General features: G+C 38.1%; 1 protein-coding gene across 4 annotated transcripts in view; it reads right to left on the reverse strand.

Moving 5' to 3' along the window:
- ADAMTSL1 (ADAMTS like 1) overlaps positions 1-25,371 on the reverse strand; it is an 827,290-nt gene that overhangs the window by 326,150 nt on the left and 475,769 nt on the right. For all 4 annotated transcript variants that reach the window (XM_072959360.1, XM_072959358.1, XM_072959359.1 and 1 more), the window contains one exon: positions 16,250-16,377. Coding sequence is in view for 3 of the 4 variants with exons in the window: in XM_072959358.1 (XP_072815459.1) it covers positions 16,250-16,377 (128 nt within the window). In the remaining variant the exon portion in view is untranslated. The remainder of the gene's footprint in view (positions 1-16,249; positions 16,378-25,371) is intronic.

Here is a 25,371-nt window from a genome sequence, read left to right on the forward strand (position 1 = left end):
ACATAGAGTGCCTGCTGCAGGTATCCGGTCCAGGATTAGGTATTCTGTGCCCATTATCTCTAACCATCCAGCAACCGCAAGTTTTGTTATTCCCACTTAACAGATGAGAAAACTGAGACTGACAAAGAGTAGGAGACTTAAAGCCATATACTATACAGAAAAGAGAGAACCAGGGATTGGGGCCCAGGTTTGTCTAACTCCAAAGCATATAAGACAATAATAATAATAAAGGAACAAGATGTTCTTGAGATGTATATAATACTAGGTTAAATCTGGGAGACTTAGCAAGGAGTTGGCCCGGGAGGTTAACTGCCCCTTACTTTCTACATCAATATATCACTTGTTTCTCAGTTCTGGTAAATCCACTTCTAGTAAGTAAATGACACCTAGACACACATTATACATTTGGAACATGTCCAAGAGAACCATGCTCGTCAGTAAAATGTAATACGAAGGCGCTTCAGTGCAGAGAAGCTTTTATTTTTCAAACATCCCAGTTCATAAAATCTGAATGCGAATTTTATTTAAGTAATACAGGGACTATTCTACCACAAGGATTTTAATTCTTGACAAGCATGAACTGCTTCTTCCAAAGCATTTATCTGGGCACAAAAGCCTCATATGAGAATTTAGCAGCAAAAAATATTTTCTTCTCATTTAAAAAAATTCTTTTTAAAAAGCTAGTTTGTTAATATAAAACAGCTGAAGGATTTTCTCCACATTTCAACAAACTAAAATTCACCTCTGGAAATGAAAACAAATATTAGAAATTTCAGTCCAAAATGGTTTCCAAGAAAGTGTACAGACCAGTGACAACAGAGGATTTAAGTAAACGCATCTGCTCAGTGCAAACTGTGAAACGGTCACCCAATTGTATTTAGAGTTAAGTACCATACCAGTTAATGAATCAGAAACTAGTTCAAGCAGTAAAGAACAAAACATAAATAAAAATACATTTCAAAACAAATGTGCACAGGAAGTTCCTTATTTATATCAGCATTTTATGTGTACCCAGTCACTTAGTAATTTTGATTTAGTTCCTTCTCTCAAAAAAAGGAAAACACCTTGGTCACAAGCTATTTGTGAATTATTTAGACTTTAACTCACTTATAATGAGATTAGTATAGGCTTAAAGCATACTCTATTGGTATCCAATTAACACAGAACAAACCATCCAAACTCTTCCAATCTTAAATTCCTGATGTTACCTTAGTTTCAATTACCATAATGTAACAACCTTAGAAGAGATGAGTTTCCCTAGAAAATTAAAAGCCCTCTTTCCAGGCTTTAGCCATTTGTTGGCTTCCCACCCTCCCCCTACCCCCGGCTTATAGAAGTCTTTAGAAGGGGAGAGTATATTCAATTTATCTCTCATCAGGAATAAAAATCTGGTCAAATACATCAATTTAAATTAAAAATTCTCATCCCTTCTCTAAACAAACAGATCCTTCTGATGACATAACCAGACTTTATTCTTGGTGTGAGTCAACCATTTCAAGAAAATCTGGTAACTGTGTATTTAAAACGCCAGAATTTTGAAGGGCAATTGCACTTACACTGGGCTCATGAAGCTTTGCCTCTGATTTCCAAAAGCCAAAGAATACTAATAAAAAAGAACAGGTTACTGTATTTCTCTCAACATCTCCTGCTTTTTAAATATGGACATATGGGCAAAGAATTCTGAAAGAAGACAGTACATCTGCTCATACTCCTCTTTTTTAATCACCCAAAATCAAACTAAGAACTCTTTACAAGAGATCAGACATAAAACCACGTCAGCAATTTAAGCCAGAAGGACTCTAGGGTCCTTAGAGTGTGGCTCCTAAGGTGACCATGAATTGGACAAGACAAGCAGAAAGAGAGCCCCAGCCAGGACTTCATGGAGTACTGGAGCCCTGTCTCCCTCCCTCTCTCCCTTCAGCTGAGCATCTCAGGACTCACAGGAGACGTAGAGCAGGAGGGTATCCCCAAAGAGCCAGATAAAATACTTGTACACTTCTGGGGCATTTTACAAAGACCTCAAGAGGAACAACAAATTCTGAGACCACCCAAGAGGGTGAAGTGGACATGCACTGTTTGGTTGCTTTTCACATTCCATAGACACATTAACCTAGAGTTTCTTTCAGGAAACACTTGATGCCAATGAACTTAGCCATTAGAAAGGAAGCTATATGAACCTCCGGACACTGTGTGTAAAGCTATGCTCACTATCCTAATCCACTGATCAGACTGGATGCTCAAAACCTAGGGGCCAGAGCCAGAGACTGGGCACCACAGATGGTTAGTAGTGGTGTTGCCTTGTATGGGTGAGAAAAGGAGCCAGTAGACATGCCACTCCTGTGGGTCTCCTAAGTCCCAAGTTTTCATTTTTCCCTTAGCTCTCTCTGTCTCTCTTTTGTGCTAAAAGAAGTCATTCTTTAATGCTCTTGGTTTTACTCCATGTTTCAAACAGTTATTACTTAATTCTAATTTAGAGTGTCTTTCAGGAGAATTAAGATGAGCTTTGTTCATGTGGAAACTTATTTATGTAGCACTTGGTCTCAAAAGGAGAAGTCAATTCAGTACTGTTCCTTCTTCAAAAAGTATCTACATAAAAGCAAAGAGTAGAATGGTGGTCATCAGGGGCTCGGAGGTGGGGGAATTATGGAGATGACGTTTAAGGATACGAACTTGCAACCAGTAGGTAAGTCCTGGAGGCCTAACTTACAGCACAGTGACTATAAACGAGATAGTATTATAAAATTCAAAGTTGCTGAGAGACTAGATCTTAATTGTTCCTACCACAAAAAAGAAATGATAATTATGTGACATCATAGAGGCATTAGCTAATGCTAAAAAGTGATAATTATACTGCAATATATGAATGGATCAAATCAACTCATTGTACACCTTAAACTTACAGTGTTATTATATGTCAATTATATCTCAACAAAAAAGAATCTACAGATAACTATGCTTATATTGTATATTCATTATATACGAAAACTAAATGATTGGAGATGTTCTAGTATGTATCCCTAGTGAGTAATTTATTAACATGAAGATTTGAAGTATTTTTAACAAACATTTAACGAATGTATATTGACTCTGAACATGAATCCTTCTAACCATGCCCCTCCCCCACCAACAGCCATGTGCTTCCAGACAACCACCAATCTCAAAATAAGAAATTTGCTTACAAAAGATTCTCCATAACAAATAATGTTTAATCTGGTAACATTTGCCTATGAAAAACTGATCTTAAACATTGAAGGGTGTCGTTAACCTTCTTCCTGGCAAACCCCAGTTTGTTTTTTCCCCCACCTTTCTTTAGAAAGCACCACCAGAATTCTAGGAATAATGCATCCCCAACACACACAACCTCCAGTGGAAAAGTACTTTTGAAACTTGGAGACAGAGGTCTTTGGTACCACAAGACTTACAAACGCAAACATAAAAAAAACTCTCCCCTCTTAAGCATTTAGTTGAAAGGTCCCTGAATCCCACGTAAGAGCCCCATTCGTTTTGCACTGCCTCTTCTGCATGTGATGTATCATGTGGCTCCAAAAGATTAGTGCTAAGGGAGAGATTTATTTTTTTTCCTGGCTAGATAGATATGCAAGCCAAACTGTTATGACAACTTGACAAATGCAGCTTTTGAAAATGCTTTCTGTTGTAGTAATACAACAAACAACAAGGGGGCACGCAGCCAGGCGTCATCCATCAGTAGGTGAGGTGGCTGGAAACAGACACAGCCCTGGTGTCACCAGCTCTTCTCAAGCTGCTGAGGTTCTAACATGGCATGAGGAACTCAAAGAAAAGCCGGCTTGAAAGCTGCATTTTTAAAGCCATTTTAAACAGAAGAGGGGGTAGCGGAATCTCACACTGAAAAACGGCACCGTAAATTGAGTCCTCCAAGTAAAAGTGTTTCCTTGGCAGAGGTGACGTATTTTTGTAACCTTAATTTTACAATTCAACACTTCTGCTCGATACTAATCTCTCATTCTAAAAACATTCTGAATGCTATGCCAGCTTGGAGACTCTGATTTATGTATATAGAGAGAGTTGCTAAAACTTAATGTTTTATCAAATTCAGTACAAAGGGAAATTGCGTCGGTTTTGGGAAAACATTAGAAGATGACATCTTCTATGGTCGTGTGATCTTTCGACCACAGTGAAATAAGGAAAGTATTGCTGTACTTGTACAGATTTTTGAGCCACAGTTAAGAGGCTGCAGAACTGTTACATTCAAATTTGGACCCACGTGAGGATATTCCATACTCAATTTTGAAGTGTGTGCTGTGAGTTTCAAATTGGTTTATTTGCTATCGTAAGTGTTTGGTATATTCTAAATTTAAAATTAGAAAATCAGTGCCAATTTTTTCCCCCAAACAAGCATGATTTTACATCTCTCTGCTAGTTCTTCAAAGACCGGCCTGCCCCAGCAGAGCATCGAGTTCTCACAAACATGGGCTAGGGCTCTGAAAATGAGGATTGTGCTCATGTCATCAGAAGAGAGCGAGAACAATGACATTGGGTACCACAGTGATCATGCCCAGCTTCTAACGAAGCCAGAAACTGCTCCGAGCATACTGCTCAGATAATCTAATGAGACAACGTACAAGCATGCAGTCCGATGGGGAAGATGAGCCCCAGGCAGGTTCACAAGCTCTGGGAGAATGCTTTCTGATATACTGTCACTTCACGCACTTATTGAGCATCCAATCTGAACCAGCACTAAGCCCAGCATTGTGAAAGATACAAACATGAGGACTCCCCCGAATCTTATGAAAGCTAGAATCTAGTGGGAAAAAAAATCCACCTGAGTCTGAGCAGAATACACATCAGTATAACATAGAGTCAACAACTAGTAGGCGTGGTCTGGATACTAAATATGGAAGGAATTAGACAAAGGGACAGGTTGATGAAAGGAAGTAACCTAGGAAGGTGGTATCTTAGGAGGGGTGTCCTGTATGGGCCATGTGAGTCCCAAAAGTGTGATGGGAGGAAGGGGAATTCAAGAAACCACCTTCTCTCCCAACTCCTGCTTGCCAAAGTACTACTGGCCCTAACAGTCAATTCAGTCAATTCACCCAACATCGACTGGGTGTCTACTCTGTGCAGAACAGGAAGACAGAAAGAAAGGCAAGATAAAACCTGTGCCCATTGTGCTGACAGTCTAGTGGGGGGCAGTGTCTTCTAAATGGCTGTAACACCAGCTGGACTATGTAGAAGTGAGTCAAAGTGGTGCAGACATAATGCCTTTTAAATATAGCAAAGTGAGACTAGGGGCCACTGCTGGAGGCAACTTTAAATAACACTGAGGGTTGTGTGGGCAGGGGCAACGAGAGGCATTGTAGGCAAAGGGCTCATCAGGAGAAGAGGTGCAGAATCAGCAAAGTGGCCAGCAGTTGAAAGGGGCCAGAACATAGTCCTGGATGTTTTTCACTTTCGTATTTTTGTTTATTTGCTTTTCCCCTTTGCAGTCTATTTGTGTGGTCTCTGAGCTCCAGTGCCCAGCAAAGCCTGGTATACTATTAGCACTCCACAAGCATTTACTGAAAATGGAAGGAAGGAAGGAAAGAAAGAAGGAAGGAAGAAAAGGAGAGAGGAAGGGAGGGAGGGGTAGAACAGAAGGGAATGCTATAATAATTTCAGGTCACAAAGAATTTTTGGCCTCTTTTGTTCTCATTTTTGAACCTGAAACCCAATTAAAATCTTTCTACCATAAACCAAAGATGAAAAGTTTAAAATGAAATGAAATAGCTACCAGAGGAAAGACATTTTGGCTCTTTTCTACAGACTTGTTTATTTTCACATATTTATTCCAAGTTGTATTCGTCACCGCAATGCATTTGTTCCCTCAGAAAGAGGGCGAGGGGCGGGGGCCAGGGAGGTTGCTGCCTTTGGCTTCAGATCCACTAGCAGGAAGGACATGCACTTTATAATACATACACACATGCCATCAGGTTTGCAAATGATCTTACATTTGCTCAGTAGCCAAAAGAGGCAAAGAATGAGAACAAAAACAAACGTGTTTTACCAACATCAAGTCCAACTTTTCCATCTTCCCCATGAGGAAAATGTATATTATGAAACGCTAGGACTCTCACAACCTCACCCCATACAACCCTGGAGCTGGGAATTTAAGAATTATTTTGGCTGAAGACAAAAGTTCTTCCATCCGCCCATATTACCCAGATGTCCGCCTGGAGAATCACCACGTTCTTCTTTAAAACCATCCATATTAAGAACAGCTTTTACCCCTCTTCCTATCTAACAGCAAAATGGGTTTTGATCGCACGTGTGGAGAAGGAAGGTACTCTCTCTCAGAGTCACGTGTTCAATTTTGGAGTTCAAGGGTACCTTATATATTTTTTCAATATACATATTTATTGGACACCTATTCTGCACCAGCCACTGCCCATTTGACATCACAGATGAGCAAATTAACCCAAGAGAAACTAAGAAACCAACCCAGTGCCACACAGCTAGAAAATAGTGGGGCCAAGATTCAAAATTAGTAAGTTGATAAAAAATAGAAGAGATAATCCACAAAATAGGATAAAGGTTCCCTCAGAGGAAACAAAACACACTGTTTTAAGAGCCAGATTCCCAAACAGGTGACTATTTCTCACTTGGAAAGGATCTCAATCACTGTATTTATGTGCAATTCACGTGTGTAACATCGTATTTATGTGCGAGCAAAGGGACAAAGATATTAAGAGCGATACAAGAATTTCATACACTGGGAAATGGATGCTTTACCTAGAGGCAGGAAAAAATAAGTATAGAATGCTAAGTTACATTGTATTTACGTGCAATCATAATGATGTTATGTGTAACATTATTAAACATCATTATGTTGGCATAATTGTCTATGCTAATCACAAAGAGCTGCAAGGCCAACCTCTCCCTTGGCTTTGGGGTAGGACTCAGTGGTCAAGATAGAGTGATAGATGCTTAATTGAAGGTGGAAAGTTAAATTCTACTTACTCTATGGTTATGAAATTCAGTGAATCTGAGGGGAAGTGGACTTCGGAGAATTCGTATAAACCACTCCAGTCCCTGGGCATTAGCTGAGTTATTCACTAACAACCTAGAGGCTTAAAGGGTGATATCTATAGTCTTAATTATGGAATAGAAGAAAATTTCAGAAATCGCTCAGTTTATTTGCCACTTTGGGCAAAGCTGATCTTAAGTACTACTACACAACTGGAAAACCACACAGAAAGGTTACAGGAGTGCAGGGGCAATCACCACTTTAATGTCCTGACGTGCTGGTGTCCATTTTTCCTCCCACACTGCAGATTAAATCTTTTCATAAAAACTTGAATGAGGAAATCTATCAGAAAATTTCTTCTTTTCTTCATTACCCCAAACTAAATCCCCAGAGAGCTGGAGACAAACCTCATCATTTCACTATCATGCCCCCTAACAGAGCAGCAGTTTTAAGGCTCGATATGCATTAAAGCCACTTGGAGATCTTTTTCAAAATTATAGATAGCATGGCTTGAACCCCAGGGATTCTAATTTAATTGCTCTTCAGTACAGCCCAGATATTTGTATTTTTTATAAAGCTTCCCAAGTGACTCTGAAGTACAGCTGGGGTTAAAGAACCACTGCTACTGATGTATTATCTATTTACAGAATTGGAGGGAATTCTCTTAGTTCTTAAAATATCTTACAACTATAATCAGTAGGAACTCAGTATAAGTGATAGAAACTTAATACTATGATAAATTTCCAAGAGCAAATGCCTGCCTGTTGGTCTTTACACCCTTAATTATACTTAGCAACTTGCGTAATACATACTAGATGTTGAATAAATATTTATCAAATGAATGAATTAAAATTGAAGAGAGTCAGTCTTAGAGGTCATGTTTCTGAGAATTTATCCATTTTTTAGATTATCCTATTTGTTGGCACATAATTGTTCATAATAGTCCCTATCACCCTTATAATTTCTGAGATATCCATTATAATGTCTCCTCTTTCATTTCTGATTTTATTTATTTGCATTTTCTTTTTTCCCCCTCAATCTAGCTAAATGTCAATTTTATCTTTTCAAAAACCGACTCTCAGTTTAGCTGATTTTTTCCTATTGTTTTCCTACCCTCTATTTGATTTACTTCTGCCTTAATCTTTACTATTTCTTCACTCTGGTAACTGTGGGCTTGGTTTGCTCTCCCTTTTCTAGTCCAGACCAATAACAAAGAAATAGACTGAAGCAGTAATCTGAAACCTCCCAACAAAGAAAAGTCCAAAACCAGATGGCTTCACAGGTGAATTCTACCAAACATTTAAAAAATAATGCCAAATTTTCTTAAATGCTCCCAAAGAACAAAAGAGGGAGTCCTTCCAGACTCAAAACCAGTATCACTCTGATACCAGAGTCAGAAAAAGACACTACAATGAAAGAAAATTTGAGACCCATACTCTAAAATAAATATGGATGCAAAAATCTTGTATAAAAACCTAGTAAACTGAATTCAACAGCATATTAAAAAGATTATACTATATGCCATAACCGAATAGAATCTATCCCTGGGACTCAAGAATGATTCAAAATATGCAAATCAATGTGACAAGCTACATTAACATAATGAAGGATAAAAGCCACATGATCACCTCAAAAGATGCAGAAAAAAGCCTTTAACAAAATTCAACAACCATTTAGGATTTTAAAAAAAAGCTCTCAATAAAATAGGTATAGGAGGAACTGATATCAACACATTAAAGGTCATATATGAAAAGTCCACAGTTAATTTCATAATCAATAGGAAAAAACTGAAAGTTTTCTAAGATCCAATACAAAGCAAGGATGCCCAATCATTCAACATAGTACCAGAAATCCTAGCCAGAACACTTAGACAAGAAAAAGAAAGAAATCCAAGTTGGAAAGGAAGAAATTAAATGCTATCTGCACATGACATGATCACAAACGTAGGAAACCATGAACACTCAACGACAAAACTCTTAGAATCAATAAATGAATTTGATAAAGTTACAGATACAAAAGCAACATATAAAAATTAGTGGCATTTCTGTATATTAACAACTAACTCTCTGAAAAGAAATTAAGAAAATAATTTCATTCACAGTAGCAACAAGAATAAAATACTTAGGAATAAAATTAACCAATGAGGTGAAAGACTTACACAATATAAACTATAAAACATTGATATAGAGGAAATTAAAGAAGACAAATGAAAGAGATTCATAGATTGGAAGAATTAATATTGTTAAAATGTTCTTATTACCCAACGTGATTTGCAGATTTGATGCAATCCCTATCAAAATCCCAGTGCCATTTTTCAGAGAAGTAGAAAAAAAATCCTAAAATTGATATGGAAGCCCACAAGATCCTAATAGCCAAAGCAATCATGAACAAGAAAAACAAAGCTAGAGGCATCATACATTCTGATTTTAAATTATATTATGAAGTTATAGTAATCAATAAAGTATGGTCCTGGGATAAAAATAGACATATAGACCAACAGAAAGTAATAAAGAGCCCAGAAATATCCTGTGCTTATATAGTCAACTGATGTTTGACAAGATGCCAAGAACACACAATAGGGAAAGGACAGTCTCTTCAATAAATGGCATTAGGAAAACTGGAAAGCTACTTGCAGAATAATAAAACTGTACCCTTATCTCACACTAAAAATCAAAAATTAACTCAAAATAGATAAAAGACTTAAATATAAGGCCTTAAACTATAAAACTACTAGAAGAAAACATTGGGAAAAAGCTTAGGCAACAAAAGCAAAATTAGACAAGCAGGGTTGCATCAAACTAAAAAGCTTCTGTACAGCAAGGAAAACAATCAACAGAGTGAAAAGTGGAAGAAAAATTGCATAGTGGAAGAAAATATTTCCAAACCGTATGTCTGATAAGGGGTTAATTTTCAAAATATCTTAAAAAAAAAAACCTCATATAACTCAAGATTGGAAAACCCCAAATAACCCAATTGAAAATGGTCAGAGAACCTGAATAGACATTTCTCAAAACAGACATGCAAATGGCCAAAAGGTACAAGAAAAAGTGTTCACTATCACTTAAGCATCAGGGAAATGCAAATCAAAACCACAATAACGTATCACCTCACATATGTTAGAATGGTTGACAACAAAAGATAAGTGGGAGAGGATGTAGAGAAAGGGAGATTTATGCATTGTTGATGGGAATGTAAACTGGTAAAGGCATTATGAAAAACAGTATGGAGAGACCTCAAAAAATGAAAAATAATTGCTATATGATCCAGCGATCTAACTACTGGGTATGTATCCAAAGGAAATGAAATCTGCATCTCAAAGACATATATGCACTCAACGTTCACTGTAGCATTTTTCATAATAGCTAATATATGAAAACAACTTAATGGTCTCTTGACAAATGAATGGAAAAACAAAATGTGGTATATACATACAATGGCATATTATTTGGTCTTAACAAAGATGGGAATCCTGCCATTTGTGACAACAGGGATGAAACTGAAGGACATCATGCTGAGTGAAATAAGCCAGACACAGCAAGAAAAACACTGAATGATCTTGCATATATGTGGAATCTAAAATAGTGAAACTCATAGAAGCAGAGGACAGCATGGCGGTTGCCAGGTGCAGAGGAGAGGCGGAAACAAGGAGATATTGGTCAAAGGGGACAAAGTTTCAGTTATGCAAGATAAAAGAGTTCTGGAGATCTAACGTACAGTATGGTGATGATAGTTAACAATACCATATTGTATACTTGAAATTTGCTAAGGACATAGCTCTTAGACTAAATCTCAACACAAACACACATACATACATGCTATGCAGAAGTGGTGGATACATTAATTATGGTGCTCTTTTCACAATGTATATACATTTATCAAAACATCAAATTGACATTTTAAAATAATATGTATTTAAGGTGTACAAAGATACCTCAAAAAGTAGTTTAAAAAAAAAGAAATTGAGGAGAAATAAAAACTTCAGAAAAGCTATTGAACCAACCAAATAAGGAATTTTTAAATAAACTGAAAAAGACAGCCAAGAGTTACAGATGCCCAAAATGGCTAGTAAAGGTTACGGACACTCAACACATTTCCAATAATCTTTTAGACCAACAAACAGGTTTATGGGACAAACCAGGCCATAAATTGGCCCCAAACATTCCAGTCATTGGCTTTAGTGTATTCTCCTCCTGAAAGAAGATCAGATCTTGGAACAAAACATCCCTCTAAGATAAATGAGCTAGTATGTTAGAAGTCCTAGTAATACATTTAGACTAGGCTTTGACCCAAAAAGTAAAAGGAAGGCAACCACAAACTCTTAAACGTATATCCCCAAATGTGGGATCCCTTCTCACTCGATGAAAAGATCACCTCATATAAATGACATGAGTAGTCAGGCTTACTCTGAACTTGTGTATCTTTCTTTTAAACAAACCTCAAACATTTCCAAGGAAAACAAGGCTGGTAACATACAACATTAGATGAAGAATAACAGATAAATCTTGCTTTGGGGCTCACTTGGGCTGAAAGTTCTTAAACTTTTAAGACCTGTTAAAACAGGTCTTGTGAACCTTATATTGGATGTTATGACAGAGACGAGATGATTTTAAAAGAAAAAATATTTAAGAAGTCAAATCTTAACACTAAAAATTTTCTTTTGGTATTTATTATACGGTGTAGAAATTATTTGCTAACTAAAGCTTATATTCATGTTAAGTATCAATATTTTTATGGGAGAAAAATTGTGTTTACAATTAAAAAATCAGAGGAGTTAGCTTACTTTCCCTTAGCATTATTCTTAAAAAAAATGACAAGTTTTAATGATCTTCCCCATTCCTGTGATATAAGACTCCCTGGGGCTATTTATTTTAATTTTTCTGGGTTTATATTGACAACATTCTGGCAGTCACATCCCTTTGCAATAACATCATAATCTTAACTTTTTTTAGGCACCTCTATCATGTGATGATTTTCTCTCTTATTCGTCTAATAATTTTGTTCAACTCAAATTTTTATTCAACTCAAAAATTCAGTTCAAAATTGATTAACTTTCAAAAATGTTTTCATTCTCTATGGGTAAGCCTTTTTTAGTTATTTGGATATATATATGAAGTCAATAAGTCTTTCATTTAAACAGTTGGGATTTAACAAAATAGTCATACTCAATATATTAAATAACCTATAGTATTAATCTATTAATCCATATTATTAATTAGTCAGGTGTTTAGTTAGTTTGGCATTTCAGTAAGTAAAAAAAAAAATCATAAAAGATCTTTAAATCTTCAGCCACCAATGCAAAAGTTGACACCACACTTAAAGAGTATCAGCTATCTGATTCAGTGTCATTTCAAGTGATCTGCAGTTTACACCTTTGACCTTGATCTTGGCACAGCCCTAATACAGTGGTACATGTGATGATATACACACTATTCTTAAGAATCTTATGCATCTGGAATTCCTTTTGGGCTGAAGACAAACCCAGAGCTCTCAGAGACAGATCTTTAGTATCAAATTTTTAAAAACATGCTTAAATAACTTAGGTTGAAGAAGGATCATTTCCACTAAACTACACACAATACTAGGTTAACCAGACAAATGCATTTGCTAAAAATATTATTTCAGGGTATTTAGTGGGAGAGGTACAGAATTGGAGAGACAAGCAGCAGCTTCTTAAGGTAGTTGGCAGATTGTTTAATTCACTTGTGATAAAATAAAGTACAAGTAGGTAGAGTCTGTTTCCTAATTAAAAAAATAAGTCAAAGCACACATTATAAACCACTTGGTGATACAAGGTTAGCAGCAGTAGCATTAATGAAGTTATTCAATGAAACCTAATGGAATCTTAAAGAAATGAGCGAAAGTTGTAGAAAAAATTTTACACAGTGCCTTTCTTTATTGCTCAAATCAAAGTTTCATGGAAAGGAAATGATCAAGCCTACAATATCAGAAATTAGGAAAATCAAGCACTGCTTACTTTCTGTGCGCCTCGAAAAAAGACAGGGGAGAAGCTGAGGAAGATTCAGTATCTCCCTGGGTCAGGGCTGTTTCCCCAGCATCAAGCACTCCCAGTTGAGAATGAAGGAGTTTATATTTCATGCTTGTCCATATTTTCAATCTGCTTTGCCTCCACTGACTGTTTCTTCTGTAACCTTCAAAAGATCATCTGAGGGATGATGCTCTCTACTGGGAAGGTTCACCACGCCTCCTCCAAGCTCCCAATCCATCAGGAAACACACTTAATCCCAGAAAATGAACCCCTGTCATCTACCCCTTAAATCTGTCTATTTGAGCATCCTTTACAGCTCCATCATAATGGGAACAGAATAATTATTATCAGATAAACTTAAAAATATCAGACCTAAATGTGACAAGATCGTATCACAAGAGCTGGAAAAATTGGCCTGACAGGTTAACTCAGCAGGTGGATGGGATTTACTTGGGCTGAAGTGGGATGCTGACCATTAGACTACAGAGCACACTCTGGTTACCTGCTGGGCCTCTAAGGACATGTACATTCAACCTCTGATCTTTCCCAAGAGTCATTAAGCGACTTAATTGAATTGGGATGCCTAAATCTGGAGTGGAGAGATGAAAGAAAACCCATTAAGTTTATTAAACCTAATTGTTGATAAATTGTCACAGAAGGTCATCCCTAGTAGATTACAAAAACAGCCCCTGTTCTTTACCACCTCTATATTGCCTGCCTTTCCATGAAACAGTTTTGTTCTCCCACTGTGACTTTGGGCTTGGCCAGCTAACTTACTTTGGCCAATGTATACCTTCTTAAAAAAATCATGACAGGACTATTTATCTATGCCTAACAATACTTTGACACCATTCTTTAATAGGGCTTGTGTTGTGAGGAGAGTTTAGGCTCAACTGTCCTGATTCTGGTTCTCTCAAGAAAAACAACATATAGGTTAATTCAGCTGTCCAGTCTGTTCTTTTACTATTTCTTTATGTTCTTACTAGATTTGGAAATGCCATCTGTTTGTTTGAAGACTTTTTTTTTCATCTTCAAACACCAAAAGAATAGATGGTCCATTCCTCTCTCCATACTTTTCACTTCCTATTCACTGCAGTATGAGTTTACTGAATGTATTTTTTTAATATCTGAAAGTCAAATAGAGACACATCTTATGTACCTCAATAATTTTGGCATTTACATTCTCCTTCTTCAGTTCATTATAAGTAGATGACAACTGGTATCTTCCATAACATGCTAATAAAATCTTAATAACTGGAGTCTTAACTTATAGGTGACAGTACGGTATTTTTGAATTTCATAGAACATCACTATTTGATGATTTGCCAAGTGACAGACTCTTACTTGTGATTTTAATTTATTCCTAAAGTTGCTTCTCAGTCTCTCACTCAGTACAAGATTCTTGCAATGTAACATTCACATCAGTGAGCCAATGTGAAAGTTCTCATAAATTTCTTACCAGCTTTGTGAGACATGTTTTGGCTCATCCCTGAAGAATATTCAAGCATGCTAATTTGGGAAAACTACATAATAGGAACATTCCAAATTTGTACCTTTGGCTTTACTGATAAATGTTTATTATCAGTTATGCCTCACAGTAGTACCACCATGTAGCATCAGGTAGTGCAGATTTAGGAAGTTTTTGATATTCAGGATTAAGAGAACAGGTGAATCGTAAGGATGAAAGGTCTGTTCTGTCCCGTCAGCTCACAGATCTGGTTTAACATGAAGCTGGCCTCTAAAGAAGACAGATAAACTCTCTAGTAGATGCAAAACTTATCTTCAGTGTAGACCAAAACACCAGAATGGCTAAATGCTGCAATTGATCTGGTATCTTTCACGATATGCCTTTGGTTATGTTTCCCAGTGTATGTCATTTCCACTGGGGCTTGTCTGGAACTAAAATTGTCTCTAGTTATCAATGGATTCAGTGAAGAAACATCTATTGAGCTCTTATTACCTCTCAGACTATTTAGACCTCGGAGGTACAGAAAAAAGTAAGACTTGGACCCCAATTTCAAGAAATTCTCACACTTCTTAGAATAAGTTAACATTTTCCTGAAACTACATCTCACCACTTTCTGCTGTGTATGAAAAGTCTAGAAGAATCAGCAGATGCATAATTTTTCCTTCTTCTATTTCACATTTTATAACATACAGTAATTTTGATCAAACCTCTTTCTTGCCACATATAACACTTTTCACCATCAAATAAAATCTTTCATTAAAAAATATTATCATAGTACTTTATGTTTTATAGTTTGGAGAAAAATCTAGTCATAGACCACACAGCTCAAGAAGCAGTTTTGAATTATTATTATTCTAAGTAAAGACTTTCCATTCTAACACCTCAAGCCTTTTTCTTTTAGCTTGGGAACTGTTAGCCACCCTTACCTCCCTCCTTCATCATCACGCCCACTATTCCTGCCCTAATTCCCACTGCAGTTTCTATTTTTCCAAATCTCCTTTTATTCAAAACTCAGCTTTCAGTAAACTGAATGACCTTAGGGAACTTCTGGCCATTACAACATGTAAAAAACTAAACCAATGTATCTTTCATATGCAAACTACTTGGTAACAATGGAATCCAACTAAACTTAATACGCTGTTAACATGAACAGTTTTCCTATTATTGTCACTGTAATTGTTAAGATGGTGCCAAATATATTATGGAGCTATAGATATTAGATCCATTTTTTAAACTGAAATATAGTTGATTTACAATGTGTTAATTTCTAGTGTGCAGCATAATGATTCAGTTATACATATATATTCCTTTTCACGTTCTTTTTCATTCTAGGCTATCCCAAGATACTTAATATCCTGTACTGTACATTAGGGCCTTGTTGTTTATCTATTTTATGTATAGTAGTTAGTATCTGCAAACCCCAAACTCCTAATTTATTCCTCCCCGCCCTTTCCCCCATGGTAACCATCACTTTGTTCTCTCTGTGAGTCTGTAAATAAATTCATTTGTGCCATTCTTTTAGATTTCACATGTAAGTGATATATAGATCCATTTCTAATGATGAATTCTCCTTCTAGTTATAACATGAAAACAGATAATAAATTAGCTTGGTGAATGAGATAAATTCTGTATCACTCATCACATATGCGTATATAAGTACCTAGCTGAAGAAGGACATATTTAATTCTTTGGACCTTCCTTCCATTCCTTCATTTGGACTTGCTCTGCATTACCCTCAAAGTGTGCCTCCAACCTGCTCCCCTGGGGCCTTATGGAAGCCCCCCACCCCCACCGCTGCGGGTTTGGGACTTACTTGCTGCTGAGGCAGCGTCTCAGTGAGTAGGAGGCCCCTCCTCCGCAGGTGCGTGAGCACTCGCTCCACGGGCCCCAGGCATCCCACAGGCCGTCCCGGTCCTCCTCAGAGCGTGCTGTCCTGGAGCTCTGTGAGGAACAAGACAACGGTCAGTACAAGATCTCCACTTAACTTGGAAATGTGTGTGCTAAAGCACGGGTCGTCTGTGTGTCTGTACCTGCTGGCCTTGTTGAGGATGAAAATGGGCTCTGATTCTTGGATTCTTTCCAATTTGATATCGTGCATATGTTTGGGGAGAGGAATAGTCGAGTTTCAGGACCCTGGACCATAACTGAAAAGGGCACGGGACTACCCTACTGGGAGCAAATAGAAAAAACAAGGTGGCCAGAAACAGGCATCAGGGTTAGAGGAAAAGAAATTGCACTGAAGTCAAAATTTTGCCCAGAGTTCATGAATCTACTCCTTGCAGCTTTGTGAAAAGAGAAGCTGGGCTCAGAAATGGTTCTGCTCTGAGAAGCCTGACACGTGCATACCAGCACTGCTTTCCAAACTTAATGTTTTATACAACTGACTTTTTTTCTTTTAACAAAGCAGCATCATTTCCAGTTCTCAGATCTGCCAATCAGAATAACTACATGAAGTAACTTTAGTAATGTAGGGATTGGCTCTGGACAGATTTGCTTGTTAATGACAGACTTTCTAAGTGAAATCTACATTCAGTATAAGGAAAACTGTTATGTATAGGTCTCTGTGTAGTGCTTCACATTTCTTAGAAGAGGTGAAGTTTGTGCCAATTTTACAGTAGTTAATAGAACAGGTTCTGGAGTTAGAAACTGCTTAGTTTTGGATGTAGATTCTGTTTTGTTTTGTTTTTACTAATTATGTATCCTTGTACAAGTAACTTACCACCTACCTATCTTCAATTTCCTTTTCTATAAAATGAGGATAATATTATATTCATGCATACACATGTATACTATAGAAAGATCAGTTATATAAGTTTAGCTTAGGACTAGTTTCAGAGTAATCTGTGAATATTAGCTGTAATTATTATATTATTATAAATTGAAAATGTCATCTATATACATACACAGTTGTATTAGTCTGTTCATGCTGCCATAACAAAATGCCAGACTGGGTGTCTAAACAACAGAAATGGACTTTCTCACAGTTCTGGAGTCTGAAAGTCTGAGATCAAGATGCCAGTATGGTTGGCTCCTGGTGAAGACTTTCCCCTTGGGTTGCAGATGGCTGCCTTCTCACTATGTGGTCACATGACCTCCACTTTTTGTGAGTAAGGGAAGGATGAGCAAGCTCTAGTATTTCTTGTTAGAAGGGCACTAATCCCATCACGAGGGCCCCACCCTCATGACCTTTTCCAAACCTAGTAACTATCTCCTAAAGGCTCCATCTCCAAATACCAATACACTGGGCAGGACGGCTTCAACATATCAAGTTTGAGAGGATACAACTCAGTCCATGGCAAGAGTTCTATAAATAGTGTCAACTGTGACCAAGTTACTTAACTGAATACAAGTGATATCCAAACAATAACGATGGTATCTTTTCATGTCAAAGACATACAAATGACGTTAAAAATTCAAAACTATTTGGAAAAAGCAAGCTATAAAGAAAACGTGCATGTTAGGCAGCATGACAGTTCCACCTTCACTTTTCTGAGGAGAGAGAACAGGCAGTGTAGAATACCGGGAGAATGTGGAATGTGCAGGTGCTGGGAAGGTAACCTCTAACAAAGCACTGTGAGAACTTGAGATGATGTAAGTAAAGTGACCAGCACACAGCAGGCTCTACAAATGGTAGCTCTTATTATTACTATTTGAAAAGTCTTTCTCACACCCTAACTAGTTATACTCAAGCCTGTATCGTCCAAGCAGGAGGACACCCTGGAAAAGAAAAGAACATCATCTCACTTCTAGAAAACTATTTATTTTGCAGTAATGGGATTCTTTACAAATCAGTTGCTTTGGGGCTCATTTGTCAAACTGACTACTCCTTGGAACTTTCACAGCCTGTACAGATGAAGTCACAAACCTGGCCTCAGAGTGTTGTATCAAGGATTCTCTGACTGGTGCGTGCTTTATTTAGATTCCTAAATCATGTGAAAGACAAAGTGGGATAGACAGTGGTTGAAAGCAGAGAATGCAGACCTGCTCAGCCTGGAATGGAACACTGGCTCCTGAGCATCCTAGCTTTCACTCTTCTTATAAGAATGGGGATAATAAAGCTATCTGCATTACAGAGACCTTGTGAGGATTAAAACAGTTAACATGTAGAAAGCAGAAATAACCCAAATGTCCATGGAAGGATAAATGGATAAGTGAACTGTGGCATATTCATACAATGGAATATTATTCAGCCTTAAAAAGGAAGGAGATTCTGACACATGCTAAAACATAGATAAACCTTGAGGACATTATGTTAAGTGAAATAAGCCAGATACAAAAGGACAAATATTTCTAAGATTTCACTTATATGAGGTACCTAGAGTCATCAAATGCATAGAGACAGAAAGTCAGTGGTGGTTGCTAGGGGTTGGGGGAAGGGGGAAGTAGGGAGTTGTTTAATGGATACAGGGTTTTCATCTGGGAAGATGGAAATAATTCTGGAGCTGGATGGTGGTGATGGCTGCTTAACAGTGTGAATGGACTTAGTGTCACTGAACTACACACTTAAAAACAAGTAAGATGGTATATTTTATGTCATGTATGTTATACTACAATAAAAATAAATATATACAATTTCAGAAGCTCACAAGGCCTAAATTATAAGCACTATATAAGCATTTGATGCTATTATTAACATTGTGGTTTATTTAGTATTACTAGTCGTTAACCTCATTCGTAAGCATACATGGGCCCCAAAGCCTACAGGAGGTCTGCTGCTGGGAAGGTACCAGTGTTTTGTTTTTTGTTTGTTTGTTTTCCTGCTGAGTTGAGTTGAGACAGTGCACTCATAAGGCTCATCCTTCTTAAAACCCTGACTTTCCCACAGCAGAACCTCCCAGTCACCTGCTACACTGTATTACCCAGTGATATGACCTGTGAAGAGTTTGAGGTTCCTATGAAATGTGGCAGAGGATAAGAAACAGAAACACACTGGTTACCCCCAAACCTGTCCTCTCTAAAGGAAGTAGTTATGGAATTCAAAGCCTGTTTTTTTAGGATTAATAAAACCAATCTCTAATCACAGCAACAAGGGGTATTCTTTTTCCAAGCTTAATTAACTGGGGAGGGAGAAAAGACCCTTTGCCATTGACATATACATAACCAGTCTCTTGCTCACCCATCAAATTCATTCCTCAGACTTTTTAAAAGCTTACTGTGCATCTCCTGACTCCCGTTGTGTTTACCCTCTGTGACCGAAAGATTGTTCTGTTGGGAGAGTATTTGCCTGATGCTGTCATTGTTTACGAGACAAACATACACCGCGCAATGCCATTTCCCTTATTTTACTAAAATTCAATATGACTGAGATGAAAACCAACATCACAAATGCTAGCATTCATGAAGCAACTAAAATAAGCAAGATGAGTGATCGCAAGTGATACAATCCAATTACTACAACTGAAAAAAAAAATTCCACACACGGCATTCACATTTGAACTCCATTTCCATGAGAGGTAAGAACACCAGAATGCCAAATCCGTGGGACATTTCTCTCTGGTGGCTCTCTGGTTAAGATATTTAGGAAATAATGTATGGTTGAGATTTTGTTTTTCTAGAGAAGTAAATTGTTCCAAACTCTGCTAAAGTTGCTGGATATTTTTGATGTGCTTTGTCTCAAGAGGCACTAAAATGGCTCTCAGGTGAGGGTTCACTCATTAAACATCTTACTTCATCACCAGTTAACAAGTTTTGGCAGCACTAGACATATTAAGTGCCCACATTTCTCTAAAAAAGATCGCTCATCAGCCCAGAAGCGAGTCGTGGATCTTCTTCTCAAACTGGAACGAACTCCAACTTTTAACAGGCAGAGTAAACATAATTCATTTCAACTAAATTCAGGTTTCATGTTAGAGAAAATAAAGGGATGTTCCTCCTTTTTGTGCCAGATTTTTACGTCTAGAACCAGGAATGACATTTCGGTAATGCCTTTCAGATCATTTAAGACTTAGAAGTATCTGCTTAAGACATCATTAAGAGGACTTTCATCATAAATAACTTTTGTGTCGAGTCCAGGACAAACTCTTGTTTACTCCTCCTCACTTCACAGGAGCATTTTTTTTTTAAATTGTAAATTTTGAATTGCATCTAGGAAGAAAAAGTGAGGCAGAAGAAAACAGAAATAGATAATGAGTTGCTTAAAAGCAGTGCTGATTGCTTCTGAAACCACAATTCCACGTCCCAGCCAATGGTTCCTGATTTGATTTCCATCACATAAATGTAATATTTTGATCTCAATGTCTCAGAAACAAGGTCATGAAGGCTATAAAAACAGTGATCTAGAGATTATCACTGACCCCACTGTTGGAATTTTCAGCAAGTGTCAGGTGAGATGATAGTTTTTAGCTACTAATGCCAGAAAGCTAAAACGCAGCCATTAAATTCTGTATGTAACCAATGTTTTACCAACAGGAGATTTATCAGAAAAGGTCAGAACTGCATCTGATATTGAACTGGAGGGGAAAGTCCATTATAAATCTCCTTATTATAGCACTTATTTTTCTCCATAGTCATTGAATGGATTAGAATGGATAGTTGCACCTTCTGTGAGTTGGCGTTTCAGAAATCCCCTGAGAGGAAAGAGTCCTGAGTCCTGGTTCTATAATTCTGTGAAAACTGAACACTTCCCTTGAGTTATTCAATTTAGAAGAAATCTAGCTATTTCTGTATCATTGGTGCCACATGATGACCTTTGTAGCATTGATGACGACTCCTCAATCAACTACAGTTGACCCTTAAATACTTGGAGTGAGGAGTGCTGATCCTGCACTCAACCAAAAATCTAGTATGATTTATGGTCAGCCCTCTCTATACGCCATTCCTCCACATCCACATACCATGTAGTACCATAGTATTTACACAGTGTTGAATATATCCAGTATAAGTGGACCCAAGCAGTTCAAACCTGTATTGTTTAAGGGTCAACTGTATTTTTGTGTTAGAAAACTCAGCCGTCAACTCCCCAGTTCCAGCCAACCTTGCTCCTGGGCAGGTAAGTGGCTCCAAACCTCAGTCCATGCCAATTTCATAGAATATAGACTATGGCCAACATCATCATATACCTCCTAGGAATATTAAAAGATGATTAGAAGAGCTTCTCTAAATCCATCAACCTCATCTCGCCATTACTGGCTCATTTGAATGTGGTTTTCGTCTGATGGTTTTGTGGCTGATCTCAGAGGCAACTGCAGCAACCAAGTCTCATGTGGACAGTGCTAAGCCTGACAGGTACAAGGAGCTACAGACTTTGAGTAATCACACGAAGCAGTGTTTCCCTGCACCTCACTGGCCCAAAGACACTTAAACTTGGAACGACCTGTGCACCACTTTATCCAGAACCCTCTTTCACTGGAACCCGAACAGATTAGCAAGAACCGATGAAAGATATTGTTGGATGAAGCACAAGTTAGCCATAAAAACTCTCTAAAATTCTGTTTGTTCAGAGACACAAACATAGACAGAGCACTTAGAAAATATTTTTTCCAAATGCTGTAACAAGAGGTCAAGCTGTATAGAACAAAATGAAAACGGAACTAGGTGCCGAGGAAATGGATGATAGGTTTTTGTAAAGTTGAAGTCATATAACAGTGAAGTTATATTATAAGCAAAGTGTTTTTCAGACATCAACAGGTCCTCAGAGCAGCAAAATGGGTTACCGGATGAGTGGAAGAATGGTTCTTACTATTTCAAGATCAGCGAGTAGCCACCTGAGTCTCTGGTTTTCCTCTTCTGACAGACAGACCCATTTAGCTCAAGCCATCTGGAGCTGTGTATGTGACGGTACCAAATGGATGTCACACACCTTGAACTGAAAAAGGGGGGCGACTCCTCCCGTGATGAGAGAACCATTTTTCCTGTGGTGTGCTCATGCAACGTGGAGAAATCTATACACAGAAACATCCTGTCCATGTATCAGGCTTTGGAAATGAATCTCCAGTTTACATTTTTAGCTCCCTTATACCATGTCCCTATGAATCTTATCTAATCCCTGGCTTTTTGAACAACTGGGAATATGGATTCTGCCGCCAACTGTATGCGGTTGGGGTTGTGAGGCTCTGCTTCTGAGAGCTTACAGACGTTAAGCAGTAACTGGACTCTTGTAAAAGTCTGTTCACTTTTTGATGTACTTTCTTAAAGAGCAGGGTGTGTGGATACCGAGGCATGCGCCTTCCCAAATACTTGCTGCTGGCATTGCTGAGGAAATTCAGATCATCTGGTTCTTATCACAACTGCACTGCTGGGGATATGATGATCTGTCAGTGACACAGTGCACGGTCTTTCAGAGGCCACTGCATCAAGACTGTCCCTTGCTACTGAGGAGAAAAGGCCATTCTGTTACTGGGTGTAAAAGCCATCCAGCCTGCGGCAGGACGTGTGGGTACCTGTCCTTTTTCTTCTGCCGCACCCAGACAGGTACACACAGCACACCCTGTCCCATTCCTGCCAGGGCACCTGACTGCACCTCAACCTGGAGGGTGGGTGGTGAGGTGCTGGGATTTATCGAGTGCCTATGTGCCAGGAAGTATGCTAGAATTTACACCAATTACCATCTTTAAGCCTCCCAATAAACCACGTCAGGTTAGAAAACTTCTTCCTATTTTACCAATGAGAAAACTGACTCTCAGAGAGGCTGAACACCCTGCATCATAGTGCAGGAGATGGCGCACAGGCTGGGGAGTGAGATAGACCTTACTAGCCATGTGCTAGTAAACTGACTAGAGCCCTCCTTTGTCAGATCTCTTCGAGCCTGAGTTTCGTCATCTGTGAAATGGGGACATTAATATTCTCACTAGGGTCATAGTGAAGATTAACCGAGAAATCATACTTAAGGTGCCTAGTGTAGTTTCTGGCATGTGGTGTTAATTATTTCATCCCTCCACTCAAGCCAGGAATACACCCCTCCTCCCTGCCCCCACCCCCCACATCACACAGATAGTACCTGGTACAGCCTTTTTTTTTTTTTTTTTTTTTTAAAACACAAGGTACTGAGTGTTGAACTCAGGATGCTAAGCATGTGCTCTACCACTGAGCTATATCTTTCCCCAGAGTCAGGTTTTTTATCCATAATCTGATCATGTTTTGTGTTGCCTGGCTTCAGATTTTCACCTTCCTTTACATTTTGAACAGCATTTACGAGTACATGAATTTTTTTTTTTTAATAGCATGACAAGAACTAAAGTTGTTGCTTTTCTTATAACAGAAAGTATTTTGTCCTCAGAACTCTTTCTCAATCTAGGAATTACAACTTGGAGATGGAATTAAGACAGCTTCATTACTTTTGAGGAAACGAAAGCCTGACTCTGGTCAGTGTCAAATGCTTCAGGAAGATTTTCATTTCAGAACCAGGGTAACTTGATGTGTTTGTATTTTCTCCAAGGCCAAGGCTGGGTTACAGCTCATCTCAGAAAGTGGTGAGAAACCTCTGGGTGGAAGGCTGGACCAGAACACAATTTCATAGCCAGCTGAATTCAAATCAATAATTGCTGATACGAGCAAAGATTAGTATTCAGGAAATTTGTGACTGGTCATGGAGTATTTGAGTCAGTTTATCCCAAGGAAAGGCCTAAAAAAAATTCTAGCATTGTCAGTTTCTATTACTTTAAAAGCATACACTTCACAAATAGAAGTACTCTGCTTTGAGGTAATACTGATAGAATATAAACATAAATACTCCTACGCAGTTTTTTTTTTTCTGATAGAGATTTCCAACTCTCAGTTTGGATGAAAATCTATATACATGGATATATATGTGTATACATATACATATGTATATTATGTATATACATTTATATGTGTGTGTGTGTGCGTGTGTATAAAAATCTTCAAGACACACTCTGAGAAAGCCTGGAAGATTTAAAGAGGTTTTCTACTAGTAAGAGGTTGTCAGCCTGGTTTTCTTTTTTCCACTATAATAACTCTTTTTAATAACAACTGTAACACACAAACTCCTGAACCTAGGGGCTGCTCAATTAGGAGTAGAAGGCTGAAACTGGTAATTCCATCTTTCACAAAGGAAAAGTAGATAATGGGAGAACTGTATGCTGTAGAAACTGCAGTTGTTTAGGAAAAAAAATCATTTATGCCCTTGTTTGTGCTGACAGTCATTACGGTCTTGGCCCTTGCACTGGAGGGATATCTTGAAGCCTTTAAACTATTTCATCTCAAGTGTGAAACTTATGCCATTTTCCCTGGAGTTGGAAAAATGAAGCTGCTCTTCCTGGTTGCTCTTTTTTCTAGACTAAGAAAGAAAAAACCTCCAGTGGAAAAGAAGACATAGGCTAAGCACCAAGGAAAACAGTGAAGAGTCACCACCCGGGGCTTCTGCACCCTTCTCTCCCCCCAAAACAGGCATACTTGAAACACCCCCTGAAATGAAATTCCCACTCTGCATTTTTGTAAATTCCTGACTTCCTGGTGAGCCAGTTAGAAGTTTCAGTTTCCATTTCCACTTCATCCAACCCGAGCTCTGTCCAAACTGTGACTCCCATCAGCCATAGATATTTTCTGCAGCCCTGGCAAATTTTGCTGAAATGCATTTACAAAAGCATCTGTAGAACTAACGAAACATCTGAGGCTCTGGGAAGCACATGTTGGGGTTTGGAATCATAGAGAAAGAATTCCTGATGGAGAAAAAGCTTACTTTGTGACTCCTTGAGGAAACTGGAAAGTTAATAAATTAATATGGCTTTGAGTGTGCTGAGCAAAAACCCAAATTATGATTGATAATAGAGAAGCTGGAAGAAACGACCAGTTAATTTCACACTGCTATCAAGCCTTTGGTTTTACCGCGGGTGTGATTTAGGTTCCCTTCCTATGGTCACAATGGGGTGTCTTCCCCCTCAAACGTGCCATTCCGATATTGTGGAATGAATGTTTGGAATTGAAATCTAAAACATTCTCTGACTCAGTATTATGTTTTCTTCTTTTCTATGTTCTTAT

This window comes from Vicugna pacos, chromosome 4 (genome assembly GCF_048564905.1).
Source record: "Vicugna pacos chromosome 4, VicPac4, whole genome shotgun sequence".
In the NCBI taxonomy this organism is placed as follows: Eukaryota; Metazoa; Chordata; class Mammalia; order Artiodactyla; family Camelidae; genus Vicugna; species Vicugna pacos.